Source organism: Mustela putorius, unplaced genomic scaffold, assembly GCF_011764305.1.
Source record: "Mustela putorius furo isolate JIRA1106 unplaced genomic scaffold, ASM1176430v1.1 tig00003898_pilon_pilon_pilon, whole genome shotgun sequence".
Lineage (NCBI taxonomy): Eukaryota > Metazoa > Chordata > Mammalia > Carnivora > Mustelidae > Mustela > Mustela putorius.
In genome coordinates this window covers 33,124,862-33,145,067 of record NW_025422047.1, presented here as the reverse complement: position 1 = coordinate 33,145,067, position 20,206 = coordinate 33,124,862, and the positions used below count along the sequence as shown (strand labels likewise).

Sequence of the window (20,206 nt, the reverse complement as noted above, 5' to 3'; positions counted from 1 at the left end):
AGATTATGCCATTAGAGACAATATGGATAGACCTATAGGGTATTATGCTAAGTGAAATAAGTCAGACTGAAGAAGACAAACACCATATGATTTCACATATAAGTGAAAATAAATAAACAAGCAAACAGCAGAATCATTCCTATAAAAACAGAGAACAAACTAATGGTTGCTGGGTATGTGTGTGTGTGGGGGGGCAAAATAGGTGAAGGGGACTGGGAGATACAGGCTTCCAGATAATGAATAAATCACATGCATAAAAGGCATAACACAGAGATCATAGCCAATGATACAGTAATAGTGATGTATCCATAGCACAAGCTACACTTGTAGTGAACATAGCATAATGTATAAACTTGTTGAATTACTCTGTTGTATACCTGAAACTAATGTAACAGAGTGTGAAAACTATACTTAAAAAAATTATCTGGCAGCTGAATGTAGTCCTTGAGTGAATACAGAAATCACATCTCTCCTATGAAATCACCAACAGAGTATAAAGTCTGAAAAATAGGTAATATTGATTTACCTTTTTATGGACTGACAATGCCCTTCACAACATTATGTTTACTGTTCTCTGTTTTCAGACTTTTGGGCACCTTGTAGAATTCCAGGGTAAATTGTCTTAGCTTTAATCTTCATTTACCAAGAGATTTTTTGAGTGAGGACAAATTTTAAGTTGCTTGATAAAAAGTTAGGGCTGATTTCCCTACAGAAGATGACAGAGTCTTTTAAAATATGTGTTCCATTAATTATTATGTAAACTTTCCTCAGCTATGAATATATCTGTGTTTGAGAAATTTAATACTGCAGATTCAAATTTTTTTGAAGTAGTTTTTTATTTTTATTCTTAAATAACTCATCTTTGGAAGGCCATGTTTTTTGTATAATTATTTTAATTAGCATTTCAATTTTTTTACATTTCTATGTGATGTACATTGGCCAACAAACGTCTTAGCTTCCTGAGGTGCGCACATTCAGCTGATTGTCAGATCTTAGTTTAATATTTGTCGAACCATAATCTCTATGGAACCTTGGAAATCAAATCGAAACAAAGAGCGAATGTGCTGAATCTAGTCCAGGAAATGGAGAATGTACTATCCATTTATGTAGTTGTTCTTCACATACTTGGTATTACTTGATTACAGGATCAGAATTTTGTTCATTCAGGATTTTTATTCAATGTACAGATGATGTACCATACCTTGTGCTAAACACTGAAAACACAGAGAAAAAACCCCGAATTTTAGTTGAGTTTAAAAATGGGACTTAGTAGATATCCTAATATTAACTCCATCTCTTATCTTTCCAGCTTTCTCTTTTAGTATCCTGACTCCAACAAAACCAACAAGCCACTGCTCTTACTGATGAGGATATCCTCTTCCCCGTCATGTCATTACTTCCCTCGTTCCTACTTTAAAATCCATGGTCAACCATTGCAATCACTTTTGGGTACACGTTCTTTCCTTTGCCCTTTCTCATTTCGTATTCATTTGGCAAAACGTCATCTTGGTTAAATCTTACTCTTCCTGCACCCACACAGCTGAATGAGGCTACAGAAAAGACACTTATTATTCATAGCTGCTGGCTTCAAGTGGACTCAATGCTACCCAGTAATCCTATTACACTTTCCAGGTCCATCCTTTCCTTCAGAATCCCATAGATGACTATTTCACATCTTTTCTCTAATCTCTCCAATGTTCCCTTCCTCATTCTCATTCTTAGTTGATGATCTTGCTTCTTATTCTGAGAAAATGGAAGGAAGCAGAAGAGAAACAGCATCTAGAACTCTGCTGGAAAACCTATGTATATAGTAGGCACTCAAAAAAAAATTTGGTCAATAAAAGCCCTCCTGGATGTGAACATGTCCAGTAGATTTAATATACAGTAGCAAAGACATATCCCATAGTGCTCACTGGTATGGAAGCCATGGAGGCAAATATCATTTCTAGTGTGTTAGTGAATTAAGAATTATAACTGAAATCAAACATTAATTATTATTTGGATAATGTTTCTATGACTAGTAATATATTCAGTGCTATTACAACTAAATATCTGTGATCTGAAATCTATCTTTGTATCCAAATATTGTTTTTATTGGTACTTAATTTTATAGAAACTACAGTTTCATTTTTGCAAATTTTTCATGTGGAAATAAAGATTAATTTAATTTATATTTAGTAGAAATCCTGTGTGATGGATCTGTGTAAATGCCACATGGCTGAAAGAGGAGTTCTTTAAGATACCTAGGAATAAACTAACCAAAGAGGCAAAGGATCTGTACACAGATAACTATAGAACACTTATTAAAGAAATTGAGAAAGACACAAAAAATTAAAAACTCATTTCCATGCTCATGGATTGGAAGAACAAACATTGTTAAAATTCTCTGCTTCCCAAAGCAATTTACATATTCAGTGAAATCCCTATCAAAATACTATCAGTGGGGCATCTGAGTGGCTCATTGGGTTAAGCCTCTGACTTTGGCTCAGGTCATGATCTCAGGGTGCTGGGATCGAGTCCCGCATCAGGCTCTCTGCTCAGCAGGGAGCCTGCTTCCCCCTACCCCTGCCGCCTGCTGCTCTGCCTACTTGTGATCTCTCTCTCTCTCTCTGTCAAATAAATAAATAAAATCTTTAAAAAAAAACAAAACACCATCAGCATTTTTCACAGAGCTGGAACAAATAATCCTAAAATTAGTAAGAAACCAGAAAAAAAACTCCAAATAACCAAAGGAACTAAGAAAGGAAACCAAAGCTAGTGGGTGGCATCATGATTCCAGACTTCAAGGCCTATTACAAAGCTGTAATCATCAAGACAGTATGGTACTGGCACAAACACAGACACATAGATCAATGGAATAGAGAACCCAGAGATGGGTCCTCAACTCTATGGTCAACTAATCTTCGACAAAAGAGGAAGATTTTTCTAATGGAAAAATGACAGTCTCTTCAAAAAATGGTATTGGAAAAATTGGACATCCACATGCAGAAGAATAAAACTGGACCACTTTCTTACACCACACAAAAATAGACTCAAATGGATGAAAGATTAAATGTGAGACAGGAAACCATCAAAATCTTAAGGAGAACACAGGCAGCAACCTCTTTGACCTTGGCTGCAGCAACTCTTGGCTAAAAATATCTCCAAAGGCAAGGGAAGCAAGGGCAAAAATAAACTATTGGGACTTCATCAAGATAAAAAGCTTTTCCACAGCAAAGTAAAGCATTATAACTTCATCCTGCACTTTTTTTTAACGGTAACTAGAGTTTGTGACATAGAGATGAGAAAGAACTAGCTACTTGTGAACTAAAAAATCTGAATTCTTCTCTTAGAAAGATGCTATGTATTTGCCTGAGACCTTCTTCCTATTTCTAGACTTCTGTCCAATGACCAAGGATGAAGCTGGCTGTGTAGCCACATTTCCTCTTTTTAAGGTGCTCATACCTTTGGGCAGAGGAAGGAAGCTGTTTTATTCACATTTCCTTTTCCTTAAAGGCATTTTATATACTTCGGAAAGTATTCTCCCATCTTCCAACTTAATCCACACCTCTTTTTCCCTGGTGTTTCTCTTTGCATTACCAGATGTGTTAAGGACCATATATAGCACTTAGCTTTCCACAAAAGACCAACGTATCTGAGAATTGGTCCACTTACCCAAATGCACTTTGAGCTTGCTTGGAGTCATATGTAGATATAAATATAATGAAAAAGAAAGAGAAAAAGATCATTTCCTTTGAGTTAAAACACCAAACAGTAGTTTTTAAAGATGGTACATTGAGCTGAAATTGAGTTTAAAAAGTTAATATAACAACTTTGTTTAGAAGTGAGATTCTCATTAGTTTCATAAGTTTGAGTCTTTCTCTGCATGTGAAGTGTAATAAAAACCCACTTATTTTAAAACACTGCCTCAACTTCTCTTCCTCTTTTGTACATGTTCTATCTACTTTGATCTTTAGACCTCAATGTATACATCTGTTATGCCTCTAAAATGTATCTTTCTAAATTCTGAAGTCAATTAGATAATCAACTCTATACAAATAAGGGATATGCATGGAGGAAATTATTATACTTCCTTCAGATACCTGCTAACAGCCACTGCTTAGTTTCTTTAGAAAAATACATGCTAACAGTAAACTTCTATGAAAATATTCACTTCACATTTTTCAGGGAAGGCTGTGTCTTGCCCAAAAGCATAACTTTTAACAACATCTTTCAAACCTGCCAAATCACATTGCCTATTTGGCCAATTCAGTGTGCAGAATATTAATTTGCTGTGCCACAAAGGTAGTGCGCCTTAACTGTTATTAGGGGGAAGCATAATATATTTGATTTCCCTTTATGAGTCTCACATTGCTTATAATTCAGTGGGGCTACCACATTTTCTGGGCAGGCTATCAAATAGGATGTTGTAATGATTTGCTTGACTAGTAGAGTAGATGAAAAAATATCAGTTCTGTCTATAGCAGTTCTATTTTTGAATTTCAGATTTGCACAGTTTGAAACCATTTATTCCTCTGTGGTTCTCTTAAAAAAAAATAAAATGATTCTTTTATATTTTAAAGAGTTAAACACGTTACACAAAATCATTTAGGGTAGTGGTTAGATTAGGGTAAAACTGAGAGAACAAAAGAGAAGTCTTCGATTTGAAAATGCCAAGAAAGGGGCTACAGTACAATGTGAAGACTTGAGCTTGTTGAAAGGAAAACATAGGCTTTACTTGTAACTGACATCCTGGGGATACTTTACAACCTCAATTTTGGTCTGCACTGCTATTCCTTTGCAGTTCACAGAGATGTTGAGATGCTTTCTGCTTTGCAGAATGTTACTTACCAGAATTATATTTGGAATAATCCAGTTCTACTTGGAGAATAGCTATGGACTCAGAACCTATCAGTGGACTTGCTATTTTAAACATTATTATGGATTCCTTGAAAGACTGAGTGAGTTCTTGTTCGGTATACTAAATTCTTAAAACTTTATCTCTTTATACCATGAGAAAGGAATCTTGTTGTAGCAGGCTTATTTTTTTATATATATAGTTTGGTTTCTTTTTTCAACAAATATTTATCGAGCAACTTCAAGGTGTCAGGCATGTTCTGAGTATTTAGTGCATATGAGTGGACAATATAGGCAAAGATTTCTACCTTGGTAAAGCTTTTATTCTGCTGGGAGAGATGGACAGGAAAGAATAAATGTAATAAGTAAGTAAACAATGTACTATGTTAGAAGTTGATACAGCCTATGGAAAAAGGCAAAAACTGAGCTGCATGAAGAGTTTCATCAGTGCTAGGGTGAGGAAGGACAGACCTCCATGGTAGTAGTCAGGGTTACTCACTGACCATGCAAAGCCAGTTGGGCAAGTAGAGACTTGGGGAAGAGCTTTCCAAGCAGAGGAAATGGGTAGTACAAAGGCTAAAAGCTGAAGTGGTCCTGGCAAGTTTGGCAAACAGTGATGAAGCCAGTGCTGCCAGAGTGGAACGAGTGAGGTGGGGGAGTACTAAGAGAATTGGTGAGAGAAGGAGTGCAGGCCAGGATGGCATATGGCTTTTCTCTGGGTAAAATGGGGAGCCATTGCTAACCAGAGGAATGGCATGAAATGACTTCCACTTTAAAAGGATCACTCAGGCTGCTGGGTGAAAACAGATGGAAAGGGTCAAAGGTGGATGGAGGGAGACCTGTTAATGAGGTGCTGCAGTTAATCCGCTGAGAAATGATGATCGTGATGTGGACCAAGTGGGCACAGTAGAGGAAGTGAGAGAAGGTGGAAGTCTGGATATATTTTGAAGGAGAGCCAAAGGGAGTTCCTGATAAGTTGAAATAGGGTTTTGAGAGAAAGAGGAATCCAGGGTGAGTCTAAGGTAGAATAGGTTGGTCTTTGCTTTGTTTTGTTTTGTTTGGTTTCATTTTTTGTTTTTGTTTTTTTTTAAGATTTTATTTATTTATTTGATAGAGAGAGATCACAAGCAGGCAGAAAGGCAGGCAGAGAGAGAGGAGGAAGCAGGCTCTCCGCAGAGCAGAGAGCCCGATTCGGGACTCGATCCCAGGACTCTGAGATCATGACCTGAGCCGAAGGCAGCAGCTTAACCCACTGAGCCACCCAGGTGCCCCTGGTTTCGTTTTTGCTCTAGTTTTTTGTTTTTGTTTTGCTTGGAGTAGGGCTAGAGAGGAAGAGAGAACAGAGTCCAGTTTTAGGTATATGAATTTTGACATGTCTGTTAGATATCCAATCACAGATGCCAAATAGGCAATTGGATATATAAGAGATTTGCAAAGAGAAGTCTGGACTGGAAATGTAAATTGCTAAGTTGTTAGCAGCTATCCTAGACAGTAAGGTGACTTTGAGAGTGGCGGGCACACACAACTCACCAAGAAGACAGAGGTAGTCTTTAACGTTGTTGAGATCTGATCTATCTCAAGGCATTCATGTTGGAGAAAATGACCATTTCTTTTAAACTACTGCTATTTGGGTTTTTTGCTGTTGTACCTGAACCTGAGTCTCACTGATACATGTGCCCTTTGTTGTGCTCCCACAGTGCTATTACATGGCACTGCAAACATCTGTTTTCTTGCCTAAAAGCTCCATGAGGACGGAGACTCCATTTGCCTTACTCACCTTTGCATCCCGTCACTTCACATAATGACTGGCACTCAACTCAGTAAGCTCAATAAAAAGTTGTCGAATAAATGAATTAAAGCCGATTAGGACTAAGGCACCTACCATTGTGTCCACTAATTCTCAAGATAAACTGAACTGGCAGCTATTTATTCTGCGTTTATTTCATTGGCCTGAGTATTATATGAATAAGCAAGTAAGGCCAAAAAATATTGGTAAAAATTATATGAAATAAGGTACACTTAGTACTTGAATACAGAATTGCAATATTGTTAATCACATACCCAGACGTTCAGGTGCTTCATAAATGTGAGAAGGCAACCAATCGATTAGCACCTGATTGATTACCAAGGCATTCTTAAGGTTTCTGTGCACGCAGAGTATTGTGCTAGGTGCTGGGGACATAGGCTGAAGCAGCATCAAGGGTGTCTGAAAGGCTGATGGATTTCAAAGGTGGGCACAGATAAGACATATTGAGAAGGGACTTACACTAAATGGAAAACTTTAACAATTCAGTTTCTGGGGGTCACGTCCAGGCCTATGGCAACATGATTCATCCTGTTCCATTTTTATGCCTATCTCCATAAAAAATAACCAGGAGTTGTTAAGATGGCAGAGGAGTAGGGGACCCTAAGTCCCTTGAATACAGGTAGTTACTAAATCATTCTGAATACCTATGAAATCAGAGAAAAGAAAAGAAATTGAGAGAGAAAAGAATTGCTGCAGTTCTACAAATAGCAAAGTGACCACTTTTTGGAAGGTAGGAGGTGTGGAGACTTGAATTTGGGGTTATTATCAGAGGATACAGTGAAGGGGAGGGAGCCCACTTAAGGAGTGGGGTGTGAATTTGGGACTTTCAGAAGTCTGCTACAGTGGGGGACATCCCGGCCTTAAGGTGCTCAGTTGGTGAAGGGGAATAGAAACCCAGGTGGAACATCGTAGCCTCAGGATCACCGGGGTCACAAGAAAACCGAGTACCTGAGTGTAGCAGAGTTCCCAGTCATCGAAGAGGGAAGCCAGCTGCACACAGTGAGTCTAGGTGCAGCTTTCTGCTGGGTTTTTGCTATAAACCACAAACCATTGCATGGTCCTGCGACCGCTTTCAGGGCAGGGGCCCAGCAAGAGGCAGAAGCACGGTGAGATCCCCCTCCTGCACTGCAGGAGTCAGTAAAATTTGGAGTTTTGAAGCTCAGTCGGGTGCCCAAGATAAAAATACGTGATCGCAGCCTGGGTGAACTCAGAGTTCGGACAGAAACCAGGAGACAAGAGTGATTGCTTTTCTGTGAGGGCTCACTGAAGAGTGGGGGGCCCCCAAACTTTAGCTCCAGTTAGCTGCCATTTTCATCCTACTCAATGGTGCTGAAAGCCTTCAGGGAGCAAAACAGCACCACCTAGCCCAATCCAGAGCAGCTTACAGTGAGCCCGGCCCCCTGGTGAGGGAGGTACATTTCTGCAAGGGCAAGGGCACCTGAGAATCTGCGCAACTTCCTCCCCTCGCTGCCCCCCAGAGAGACCAGCAAGAACAACTGGCCAGCACCAAGTATACTGATCATAGAGAGCTGCAAAGCTTCATCTCTTGGGGAAGGCAGGATATAGCATCTGTGGGATTTTTATTCTTAAGTCTTTCAGTATGATTTTTTTGTTATTTTATTTTTTCAATTCTTCCTTTTTAAATTTTTATTTTTATATATGTTATGTGTATTTTTATTTGTTTCATTTCATTGTATTTTATTTTATTTTATTTTTTTGGTACAGATATAAGTTTTTCTTCCTTTCTTATTTTGGGATCTAGTTTCTTTTAAGAAGCAGACCAAAACACACCCAGGGTCTAGTTTTTTGTTTTGCTTTTTTTCTTGTTTTGTTTTTGTTTATTTCTGGTTTGTTTTTTGTTTCTGTTGTGGTTATTGTTGTGTTTTCTCTTTCTCTCTTCTGTTCTCTTCTGGACCAAACAGAGAGATGAGACAAAGAAATTCACCCCAAAAGAAAAACAGGAGGTACTACGCACTGCAAGAGATTTAATAAGGGTAAAAGTAAGATGTCTGAACTAGAATTTAAAACAACAATTATAAAGATACTAGCTGGGCTTGAAAAAAGCATTGAAGATGCTAGAGAATCCCTTCCTAGAGAAATAAAAGAATTAAAATCCAGTCAGGCTGAAATTAAAAATGCTATTACTGAGATGCAGTCCCAAATGGAGGTTCTGAACATGAAGATAAACAAGGCAGAAGAAAGTCAGTGATACAGAAGATAAAATGATGGAAAATGAGGAAACAGAAAAGACGAGAAAAAGAGAACTACAGGATTACAGTGAGGAACTTAGAAAACCTTGCAATTCCATAAAGTGAAATATCCAGATAATAGGAGTCCCAGAAGAGGAAGAAAGGGAGAGAGGGACAAAGAGGTTTATTTGGATAAATTATAGCTGAGAACTTTAGTAATCTGAGAAAGGAAATAAGCATTCAAGTCCAGGAAGTACAGAGAACCCCCTCGAATCAATAAAAATAAGTCAACACCTCAGCATAGAATACTGAAGCTTGCAATTTTCAGAGAAAAAGAGAATTCTGAAAGCAGGTCAGGACAAGAGATCCTTAACCTACAAGGGTAAAAACCTATGGCTGGCAGCAGACCCATCCACAGAGACCTGGCAGGCAGAAAATGCTGACATTATATATTCAGGATTCTAAATGGGAAACTATACAGCCAAGAATACTTTATCTAGCAAGGCTGTCATTCAGAATAGAATGTGAGACAAAGAGTTTCCAGGACAAACAAAATCTAAAGGAATTTGTGTACACTAAACCAGCCCTGCTAGAAATATTAAATTCCTTTAAGTGAAGAGAGAGCTCAAAGGTAACATAGGCCAGAAAGGAAGAGAGACAATCTACAGGAACAGAGACTTTGTAGGTAATATGAGGGCACTAAATTCTTATTTTTCAACAATTTCTCTGAATGTAAATGAATTAAATTCCTCAATAAAAAGACATAGGAATCAGAATGGATTAAAAAAAAAAGACACATTGATATGCTTTTTACAAGAGAGTCACAATAGACACAAAGACACCTCCAGATTGAAAATGTGGAGCTGGAGAACCATTTATCATGCCAGTAGATGTCAAAAGAAAGCTAGAGTATCAATCCTTTTATCAGACAAACTGGATTTTAAACCAAAGACTGTAAGAGATGTAAGAGATGAAGAAGGGCACTATATCATAATAAAAGTGTTTATGCAACAAAAAGATCTAACAATTGTATTTACGCCCTTAACTTGGGAGCAGACAAGTATATAAACCAATTAATAACAAACATAAAGGAACTCATTGATAATAATACAATAACAGTAGGGGACTTTAACACCCCACTCACAGAAATGGACAGATCATCTAAGCAGAAGATCAACAAGAGAAGAAGGGTTTTGAATGACACTGTGGACCAGGTGGATTTCACAGATATATTCATAACATTTCATCCTAAAGCAACAGAGAACAGAATACACATTCTTCTTGAATGCACATGGACCATTCTCCACAATAGATCATGTACTGGGTCACAAATCAGGTTTCAACTGGTGCAAAAAGATTTAAATTACACCTTGCATGTTTTCAGACTACAGCTCTTTAAAATGTGAAGTCAATGACAGGAAAAATTGTGTAAAGACCACAAATACATGGAGTTAAAGAATATCCTACTAAAGAATGAGTGAGTCAACCAGGAAATTAAAAAACAATTAAAAAATACTTGGAAACAAATGAAAATGAAACATGACAGTTCAGAACATTTGGGGTACAGGAAAGGTGGTTCTAAGAGGGAAATATATTGCAATACAGACTTTTCTCAAGAAACAAGAAAAGTCTCAAAAATGTAATCTAACATTACACCTTAAGGAGGTGGAAGAGAACAGCAAAAAAGCCTAAATCCAAACTGAATAAAGCCTAACTATCCTTAAATAAAGCCTAAATATCAACTCCAATGATACAGAAATTAAAAAAAAAAAAGCAGTAGAACAGATCAATGAAACTAGAAGCTGGTTCTTTGAAAAATTTAATAAGATTGACAAACCCCTAGCCAGACTTATCAAAGAGAAAAAAGACCCAAATAAATAAAATCATGAATGAAAGAGGAGAGATCACAACCAACACTGAAAAAATAAAAACAATTATAAGAACATATTATGTGCAATTATAGACCAATAAATTAGGCAATCTGGAAGAAATGGGTGCATTTTGATATTAACTATCAAAACTGAAACAGAAGAAATAGAAAACCTGAACAGACCCATAACCAGCAAAGAAATTGAATCAGTAATCAAAAATCCCACAAAAAAGAACAGAGTCTAGGGCTAGATGGTTTCCCAGCAGAATTTTACCAAACATTTAAAGAAGAATCAATACCTATTGTTCTGAAATTGTTTCAAAAAATAGAAATAGAAGAAAAACTTCCAAACTCATTCTATGAGGCCAACATTACCTTGATCCCAAAACCAAAAACCCCAACAAAAAGGAGAATTACAGATCAATATTCCTGATGAACATGGATGCAAAAATTCTCACCAAAATACTAGCTCATAGGATCTGATCATTAAAGGATCTAATCACTGAAAGGATTATTCACATTGACCAAGTGGGATTTCTGGTCTGCAAGGGTGTTTAACATCCACAAATCAATCAGTGTGACACACAACATTAATAAAGGAAAGGACAGGAGCCAATGTGTCTTTCAATAGATGCATGAAATAATTTGACAAAATGCAGCATCCTTTCTTGATTAAAAACTCTCTGAAGTGTAAGGATAGAAGGAACATATTTCAATATCATAAAAGCCATGTGTGGAAAAACCCACAGTAAATATTATCCTCAATGGAGAAAAACTGAGAGCTTTTCCCCTAAGGTCAAAAACACAACAGGGATGTCTACTAACGCCATGTTGTTCAACATAGTACTATAAGTCCTAGCCTCAACAATCAGACAAAAAAAAAGAAATGAAAGACATCGAAATTGGCAAAGAAGAAGTCAAACTTTCACTCTTAAACAACAACATGATACTCTATGTAGAAAATCCAAAGGACTCCAGCAAAAAATTGTTAGAACTGATGCAAGAATTCAGCAAAGTCGCAGAATATAAAACCAATGCACAGAGTCAGTTGCATTTCTGCACATTAACAATGAGGCAGGGGAAAGAAATCAAGGAATCAATCACAATTACAATTGCAGGGAAAACCATAAAATATGAGTATTTATATGAATAAACCTAACCAAAATGATAAAGAATCTGTATTCTGAAAACCATAGAACACTTATTAAATAAATTGAGGAAGACACAAAGAAATGGAAAAACGTTATATGCTCGTAGATTGGAAGAAAAAATAGTGTTAAAATATCATTGCTAACCAAAGCAATTTACACATTCACTGAAATCCCTATCAAAATACCATCAGCATTTTTCACAGAGCTGGAACAAATAATCCTTAAATTGGTATGGAACCAAGAAAAAACCCCAAATAACCAACAGAACTGAAAAAGAAAACCAAAGCTAGTGGCATCACAATTCCAAACTTCAAGGTCTATTACAAAGCTGTAATCATCAAGACAGTATGGTACTGGCACATAGATCAATGGAACATAACAGAGAGCCCAGAAATGGACCCTCAATGCTATGGTCAACTAATCTTCAACAAAGCAGGAAAGAATGTCCAATGAATGGTCTTGGGAAAATTGGACAGCCACATGCAGAAGAATGAAACTGGACCACTTTCTTACACCATACACAAAAATAGACCCAAATGAATGAAAGACCTAAATATAAGACAATAATCCATCAAAATCTTAGAGGAGAAAACAGGCAGCAACCTCTTTGACACTGGCCGCAGCAACTTCCCCCTAGATACATCTCCAAAGGGAAGAAAAAAGCAAAAATCAACTATTGGAACTTCATCAAGATCAAAAGCTTTTGCACAGCAAAGGAAATAGTCAACAAAATGAAAAGACAACTCACAGAATGTTAGAATATATTTGCATATGACATATCAGATAAGGGGTTAGTTTTCAAAATCTATAAAGAACTTATCAGACTCTACCCCCAAAACACAAATAATCCAGTCAGGAAATGGGCAGAATACATGAACAGACCTTTCTCCAAACAAGACATACAAATGGCCAACAGACACATGAAAAAATGTTCCACACCACTCAGCATCAGGGAAATACAAATCAAAACCACAATGAGATACCACCTCACACCAATCAGAATGGTGAATATTAACAAGTCAGGTAATGACAGATGTTGGTGAGGATGCAGAGAAGGGGGAACCCTCTTCCATTGTTGGTGGGAATGCAAACTGGTGCAGCCACTCTGGAGAAAACAGTATGGAGGTTCCTGAAAAGGTTGAAAATAGAGCTACCCTATGACCCAGCAATTGCCCTACTATGTATTTATCCAAAGGATACAAACATAGTGATTTGAAGGGGCATATGCACCCCAATGTTTATAGCAGCAATGTCCAGAATAGCCAAAATGTGGAAAGAGCCCAGATGTCCATTGACGAATGAATAGAGAAGAGGTGATTATGTATATATATATACACATATGTGTGTGTGTGTGTGTGTGTTTGTATGAATACTACTGAGCCATCAAAAAGAATGAACTTTTGCCATTTGCATCAATGTGGAAAGAACTAGAGGATATTATGCTCATGGAAATAAGTCAGTCAGAGAAAGACAAATATCATATGATTTCACTCATATGTGGAATTTAAGAAACATAACAGATGAACATAGGGGAAGGGAAGGAAAAATAAGATGAACATAGAGAAGGAGGCAAACCATAAGAGATGCGGAACTCTAGGAAACAGAGGTTTGCTGGAAGAGAAGTGGGAGGAGAAAAGGGATAATTGGGTGATGGGCTTTAAGAAGGCACTTGATGTGATGAGCACAGGGTGTTATATGCAATTGAAGAATCACTAAATTCTACCCCATGAAACTAATAATAGTTTATGTTCACTAAATTGAACGTAAAGAATCACAAAATAAATAAAGAAACATGGTTTAAAGCAAAAAATAGTAATCATCATCACCATCATCATCACCATCACCATCATCATCATCATCAGAGTCTCATAGACCTTAGATACCCAGTAGAGGACAACAAGCAGCCATTCTCACCCTGAGTTGATCTGGATTTAACTCTGAACTCTGACTGAAAATCAAAACCTCTTTCATTCTTTCTGATGCAGAAAGATGCTGCTAACTTGAACTCTACGAAATTATTTCTTTTGCTTAAAAGCAACAATGAATGAATAACTATGGGGTTCTGGACTAAACACGTTGTATTTGGCAATGTAAGTCATACTTTCCTATGGGCCAAGTTATCTTTTAGCAGGTAATTTCATAGATGGGCATTGACTCGTTCAGACTTAGAGGTATATGAGACATCAGGCCATCTATGCTGTCATGATGAGAGGTGGGGCTTTTACTGGTAACCAAAGGGTAAGGGTTGGAGCCTCAGTGCTCACAGGTTTACATGTGACTGTGTAACTGAGAGCAGTGGGAGGATTACTGGATATATTACTAATTTGTGGGCGATCGTGTTAACAGAGGCTAATATCTCGCTTCTGCTTAAAATCTCTCAGAATGTCTTCAATGAAGATGGAATACAATAAGAATAAGAAAAAACAACCAAGAAGCTATTTTTTTTTTTAATATCTTTTACTGGCTCCTCATGGACTCTGGGTTGAATTACAAGTGCCTGAGCATGAATCTGACCGTGACCAACATATATCCATACACTTAGAGCCTCATCTCTTGCTGTGTCCTGCTCTTAACCCTCAGCTACTACAATGTTCATCATGTTCTTTCTTATTTCCTTCTCTTTGTGTGTAGTGTCCCCTCCATGCCTGATACTTATTCTGTCCTCTTTCAGCCTCGAGGACCTTTTCCCCACTTCACCCAACCCCAGGCTGGCTCAGGGACCTCTCTACTGTGTCTCTATAAACTCTGAACATTGCACCTCCTCCCATGAATTACTGTTCTTATGCATCTGTTCCCCTCACTAGACTCCATTCTCAACACTAGACACCAGTGTAAGTTTGTTAGATAAAATGGATAAAATGAATGTTTCAGGGCATTCTAGAGGTTAGAAAGTAATTTTAAGGAACCCAAAAACTCTACCAACCTAATGTAGTATCTACTTACTACTGGAAATGCCTATTGGCAAACAGGAAAGTAGAATAATTTTGCAATTACGTATAGGTAAATGTGAACAGATTCTTCGAATTCTGCTATTACTTTTAATAAGTTGTTGGAATTGTTGGTTCTTTTGGTAAATTTCTTGAGAGATACAACAACTGGGGCTATTTGGTGTTTAATATTTTCTTTATACTCTAATGCCACATCAGTGAAGAAACTGCGTACTCCTTTGGCAAACTGATTCTGAGTGTCTTATTCCTTTATGTTCATGAGATGCACTGAAGTGCACTTAATAGGGGAGCCTGGGTGGCTCGGTCAGGTAAGTGGCCAACTCTTGCTTTTGGCTCAGGTCATGATCTCAGGGTTGTGGGATCAAGCCCCATATGCACCTCCATGCTCAGAGGGTCTGCTTCCCTCCCTCTCCCTCTGCCCTACCTCTCACTCACACTCACTCTCTCTCAAATAAATAAGTTTTTAAAAGAAGTACACTTGATAGATGTTTCTTGCAGTGCTTGGTAAGAAGGTATTTTACAAGTCTGAGTTTCCAGGGTAAATCCTATTTATGGGATTAGAGCTTTATCCTCTTCTAGCTAATATATTAAAGTTTAAGTTAGAACGATAAGTAAAACTTACAGGGGTGCCTGGTTGCCTCTGTTAGGTAAGTGTCTGACTCTTGATTTCAGCACAGGTCATGATTTCAGGGTTTTGAGATCAAAGCCCACTGAGTGGAGCCTGCTTAAGAGCCTCTCTCTCTCCTTCTCCCTTTGCCCTCTGCACCTGCCCTCCTCTCTCTCTCTCTCCCTCTCCAATAAATAAATAACATATATAAATACATGTGTATTTATATATACATAATTCAAGAATAATTACATATAGAATATGAGACCTTAAGGTTCTATAGACCATTTACCTTTGCACTTTACAGATAAGGAACTGATGCCCTCAGGGGTAAATTATCATTCCCTGAAAGCATCAGGATAAGAATCTTATTTCAAGGGGAATGTGTATTTTAAAGCAAGAGGAAGTGCATTGAGACTTTACCAGTTTCAAGGAAGAAACCCACCCATGCAGTCCTATTCCTAAAGTTAGAGCAGTGCACAGAGGCTCTTGGTTAGGCCTAGTGATTATGTTGCCCCCCACCCACCCCCAAGACCCCCACCCAATGCCTTCCAACGACTAAGGAGCATTCCTGCTGGGAAACCTGTGGTATAGACGTTAATATTGGATCCTGTTAGTTTTAGTCAAAGTAAGACAGTTGTTTCGGGTCAATACCTAAGGCTTTGTAAACTGTATAACAGGCTTAAGCAGGAAGAATCCCCTAAACTTCTGTGGAAGGAAATCAGGATTTCAGGTAGGTGTGGGACCTTTGTGCTTCCTGGACCTTACCAGTATGAGGCTATTAAAGACACTCATACTCATACGTGTAAGTATGGAATGGGAGAGGGGAACTAAGTCACAGCTAAGCTCAAATTGAGTTAGTTTGCAGATGGAAAGAGTGGTAAATGATCTGCCCTTAAGAAACTATCCACAAATACTATGGCTTTGGGGCAAATCAACAAACACTATCAACCTCTGTTTGCTTATCTTCAAGTAAAGATGATGATAATACACACTTGCCTGGGGTCCCTGGGTGGCTCAGTCAGTTAAGCATCTGCCTTGGGCTCAGGTCATGATCCCAGGGTCCTCGATTGGGACTCAGGCTCCATGCTCAGGGGGGAGCCTACTTCTCCCACTGCCTGCAGCTCCCTCTGCTTATGTGCTCTGTCTCTCTCTCAAATAAACAAATAAAAAAATTTTTTTAAATACATACTTACCAGGTACCTGGTGGCTCGGTTGGTTAAGCAACTGCCTTCAAGGCTCAGGTCGTGATCCTGGAGTCCTGGGGTTCAGTCCTGCATCCGGCTCCCAGCTACACAGGGAATCTGCTTCTCCCTCTGACCTCCTTCCCTCTCATGCTCTCTCACTGTCTCTCTCTCTCTCAAATAAATAAAATCTTAAAAAAAAAATGCATACATACCTTGCCTAGTGGCTGTGCATACTAATGATGACATGTGTTAAATGACCATCACTGTGTAGGGGCTGAAAGTAAGGTAAAGTAAGGTAACTACTATGATTATTACTACTGCAAGACTAAAATTATGCTATAATCATTTGTACTACCCCAGTACATAAAACCACTTTTGCTGTTAATGTTGTTACGTGCAAGTAGTTTGTAACTGAGCAGTCTTCTCTGCTCAGACAACAAGAGAGAGGGCTTTACAAATGACTTGCAAAAAGGTATAGAAATTCTTTCTTGGTGTTCAATGGTTAAGATCATGGGCTTTATGGGGCTACTATGTACTTCTTAGCTGTGAGATCTTAGACAAATTATTTAACCTTGTGTGCCTTGGTGATCTCATCTGTAAAATGGGGATAATAATACCTTCTATCACAATAAGCTCTTGTGAAGATTAAATGAGATAGATTTACTCTAAGTACTGCTTAGAATACTGTCTAGCATGCAATGAACACTTAATACACGTTCTCTATTAGGCTATTAATGTATTAAATATGTGTGGGATCCTCATAACTACCTCTTGAGATAACAGACCTCATTATCTTTAGTTCAGGCCTTCAAACACTGAGGCTACGATTTATCCTAAGTGGCAGTGGTGGGGGTGCTGAGAGAGCATCTCTCCTCTCTTTCCTCCTTTTCTTACCTCCTTTCCTTTAACATGTATTTATCTATCCAACTGGAAGGGTACATAATAATTCCTGTCTATGTGATTAGAATTTTGGACATCTGATCCCTTTTTCATTTTCTTTTTCCCTACAGCCTCACCTCCATGCCCATGGAGAGTATGTCTTTTGCTACTAGTCTCTAACTATGAGCTGTCATTACCAAAGCCCCAAGTGTTCGTTTGAATCTTTATACTTGAGAAATCAATGGGGGTCAAGGAAATAAGAACCAGTGTTTACATAAGTGTTTATTGGACTTTTCTTTATCATCTTTCAGGTCTTGTAGAAATTTGCCTGATGCACCCCCTCGATGTGGTGAAAACCAGGTAAGGTTCTGCATGAACAAGTTTTATTGACTTTGGCTGATATCCAAATTTAGATCTGTCAGAACACTAAATGCTAGAACTTGTCCTAGGCCGGTAGCTTCTCCCAATAATGGCATTTATATTTACTTCTTAAAGAAAATGCTATTTGACAGATAAAATGTGAAAAGGGAAAAGCATTTTTGGATAGAGGTCATCTGAAGGTATACGATATTTTACTGCTTCACACGACAATCATAAAGTATGATTTGTGGCTAAGTTGGTAAACGAAGCAAATATATCAAAATGACGCAAAAACTAAACTTTAGTGAATTATGACAGCAGACTTTCATTTGGCGTTGCATGTAACAGATTGTTATTTAGTATTCAGCATTTTGGTGTGAGACTCCAAAATTTCAAGTAAACTCTTCAAATGGTGCTTGAAGAATTTATTCCTACAACTGTTTGGCAGTGCAAAATGCCGTGTTTCTAGGAAAATGCATTTGCTCTTGCAGAAAGACACAAATCAGGGCAATGTTTTAAATCTATTTACCAAGTGAAAAAAAAAAAGAATGTGGGTTTTAATATGATCTTGAGCATTTTTTAAAAAGCTGAATCTGTGGCTGAATTACTGAACTCTCTATCTTCTAAAATTAGAAGGTGTTAGAGTTGAGTCAAAGTTTCCATTTGTTTGCATTATGTAAAACCCAGGAGCAGCATACCTAGGTTGGCGCTCCATAGCAAATAGTGCCTTGCAACAATGGCAGTGGAACAACCAAAGTTAGAAAATGCTTAAAGTGTCAGGCTTATCATTGAATGGACATGTTGCTTAATTTGCCTAAAGAGGCAGCAGAATCTTAAGCTGGATGCTGAAAGCAAGGGAAAGTGGCTTGCTAATAGTATCATGCAAATAATATTACATTTCTTTTTTTTTTAATTTTATTTATTTATTTGACAGACAGAGATCACAAGTAGGCAGAGAGGCAGGCAGAGAGAGAGAGGGAAGCAGGCTCCCTGCCCAGCAGAGAGCCCAATGCGGGGCTCGATCCCAGGACCCTGGGATCATGACCTGAGCTGCAGGCAGAGGCTTTAACCCACTGAGCCACCCAGGTGCCCCTAATATTACATTTCTTTTTTTTTTCATTTATTTATTTTCAGCACAACAGTATCATTATTTTTTCACCACACCCAGTGCTCCATGCAATCCGTGCCCTCTATAATACCCACCACCTGGTACCCCGACCTCCCACTCCCCCGCCACTTCAAACCCCTCAGATTGTTTTTCAGAGTCCATAGCCTCTCATGATTCACCTCCCCTTCCAATTTACCCCAAACCCTTCTCTCTAACTCCCCATGTCCTCCATGCTTTCTGTTATGCTCCATAAATAAGTGAAACCATATGATAATTGGCTCTCTCTGCTTGACTTATTTCTAAAAGAGCTAGAGGAGATGAGAAGTTGGCCCCTGTCTTAGTCAGCTCAGGCAACTGTAACAAAATACTATAGACTAGGTGGCTTAAGCAACAGACATTGATTATAGTTCTGGAGGCTGGGAAGTCAAGGATCAAAGTGCTGGTCGGTTTGGTTCTTGGTGAGGGCCTGCTACCTGACTTATAAACAGCCGCCTTCTTGTTTTATCTTCACAGAAGGGAGAGAGGCAGCTCTGCTGTATCTCCCTCTACTTGTAAGAGTACTAATCCCATCATTGGGGCTCCACCTCATCTAACCTCATGACATCATCTAATTACCTCATGACATCATCTAATTACCTCCCCCAGGGCCCCACCCCCAAATACCATCACACTGGGGTGAGGGCTCCAATATATGAATTTGGGGAGACACAAATGTTTAGTCCATAAACAGCCTCAAATTACCAAACCCACACAGAGAAAGAAAACTATAAACTACTTTCAAATGTAAAATTGCATGTACTCCCTGGATCATCTTTGTGTAGGGTTCAAAAACAAAAAGCAAAACTCACTGGCATGTCCTTCTTAGATTCCATGCTAACTTTTAAAAGCCAGAATAGTATTGCTAGCCTCGTTGAGGAATAAATTGTCTTTCTTAAGGGTCATTTTCTAAGTTCTAAAGTGTTCAAGTGAGCATACAGGAAAAGTAAGAATGATTTAAATAAGATAAGATATTGAAAGTACAGTTATTCATTCGGTCAATCATTCATTCATTCGCTTGTTAAGTATTTAGTGTCTTTGGGTTCCAAGCAAGCTCTGTCCTCAAAGGACAGATGAGTTGGTATAAATTTTTAATGAGTTCATATAAATTTTAAAAACTGTATTATTTCATGGTGCTGGATTTGAATAGAATATTTCTTAGAGTGGATGTGCCAAGTTATTGGGGCTTTATATCTTCTTAGTTACGTGGATATTTTCAAGAAAATGG

General features: G+C 38.2%; 1 protein-coding gene across 2 annotated transcripts in view; it reads left to right on the top strand.

Moving 5' to 3' along the window:
- SLC25A21 (solute carrier family 25 member 21) overlaps positions 1 to 20,206 on the top strand; it is a 492,482-nt gene that overhangs the window by 289,835 nt on the left and 182,441 nt on the right. For both annotated transcript variants that reach the window (XM_045067625.1, XM_013046232.2), the window contains one exon: positions 17,786 to 17,834. In XM_045067625.1, coding sequence (XP_044923560.1) covers positions 17,786 to 17,834 — 49 coding nt within the window. The remainder of the gene's footprint in view (positions 1 to 17,785; positions 17,835 to 20,206) is intronic.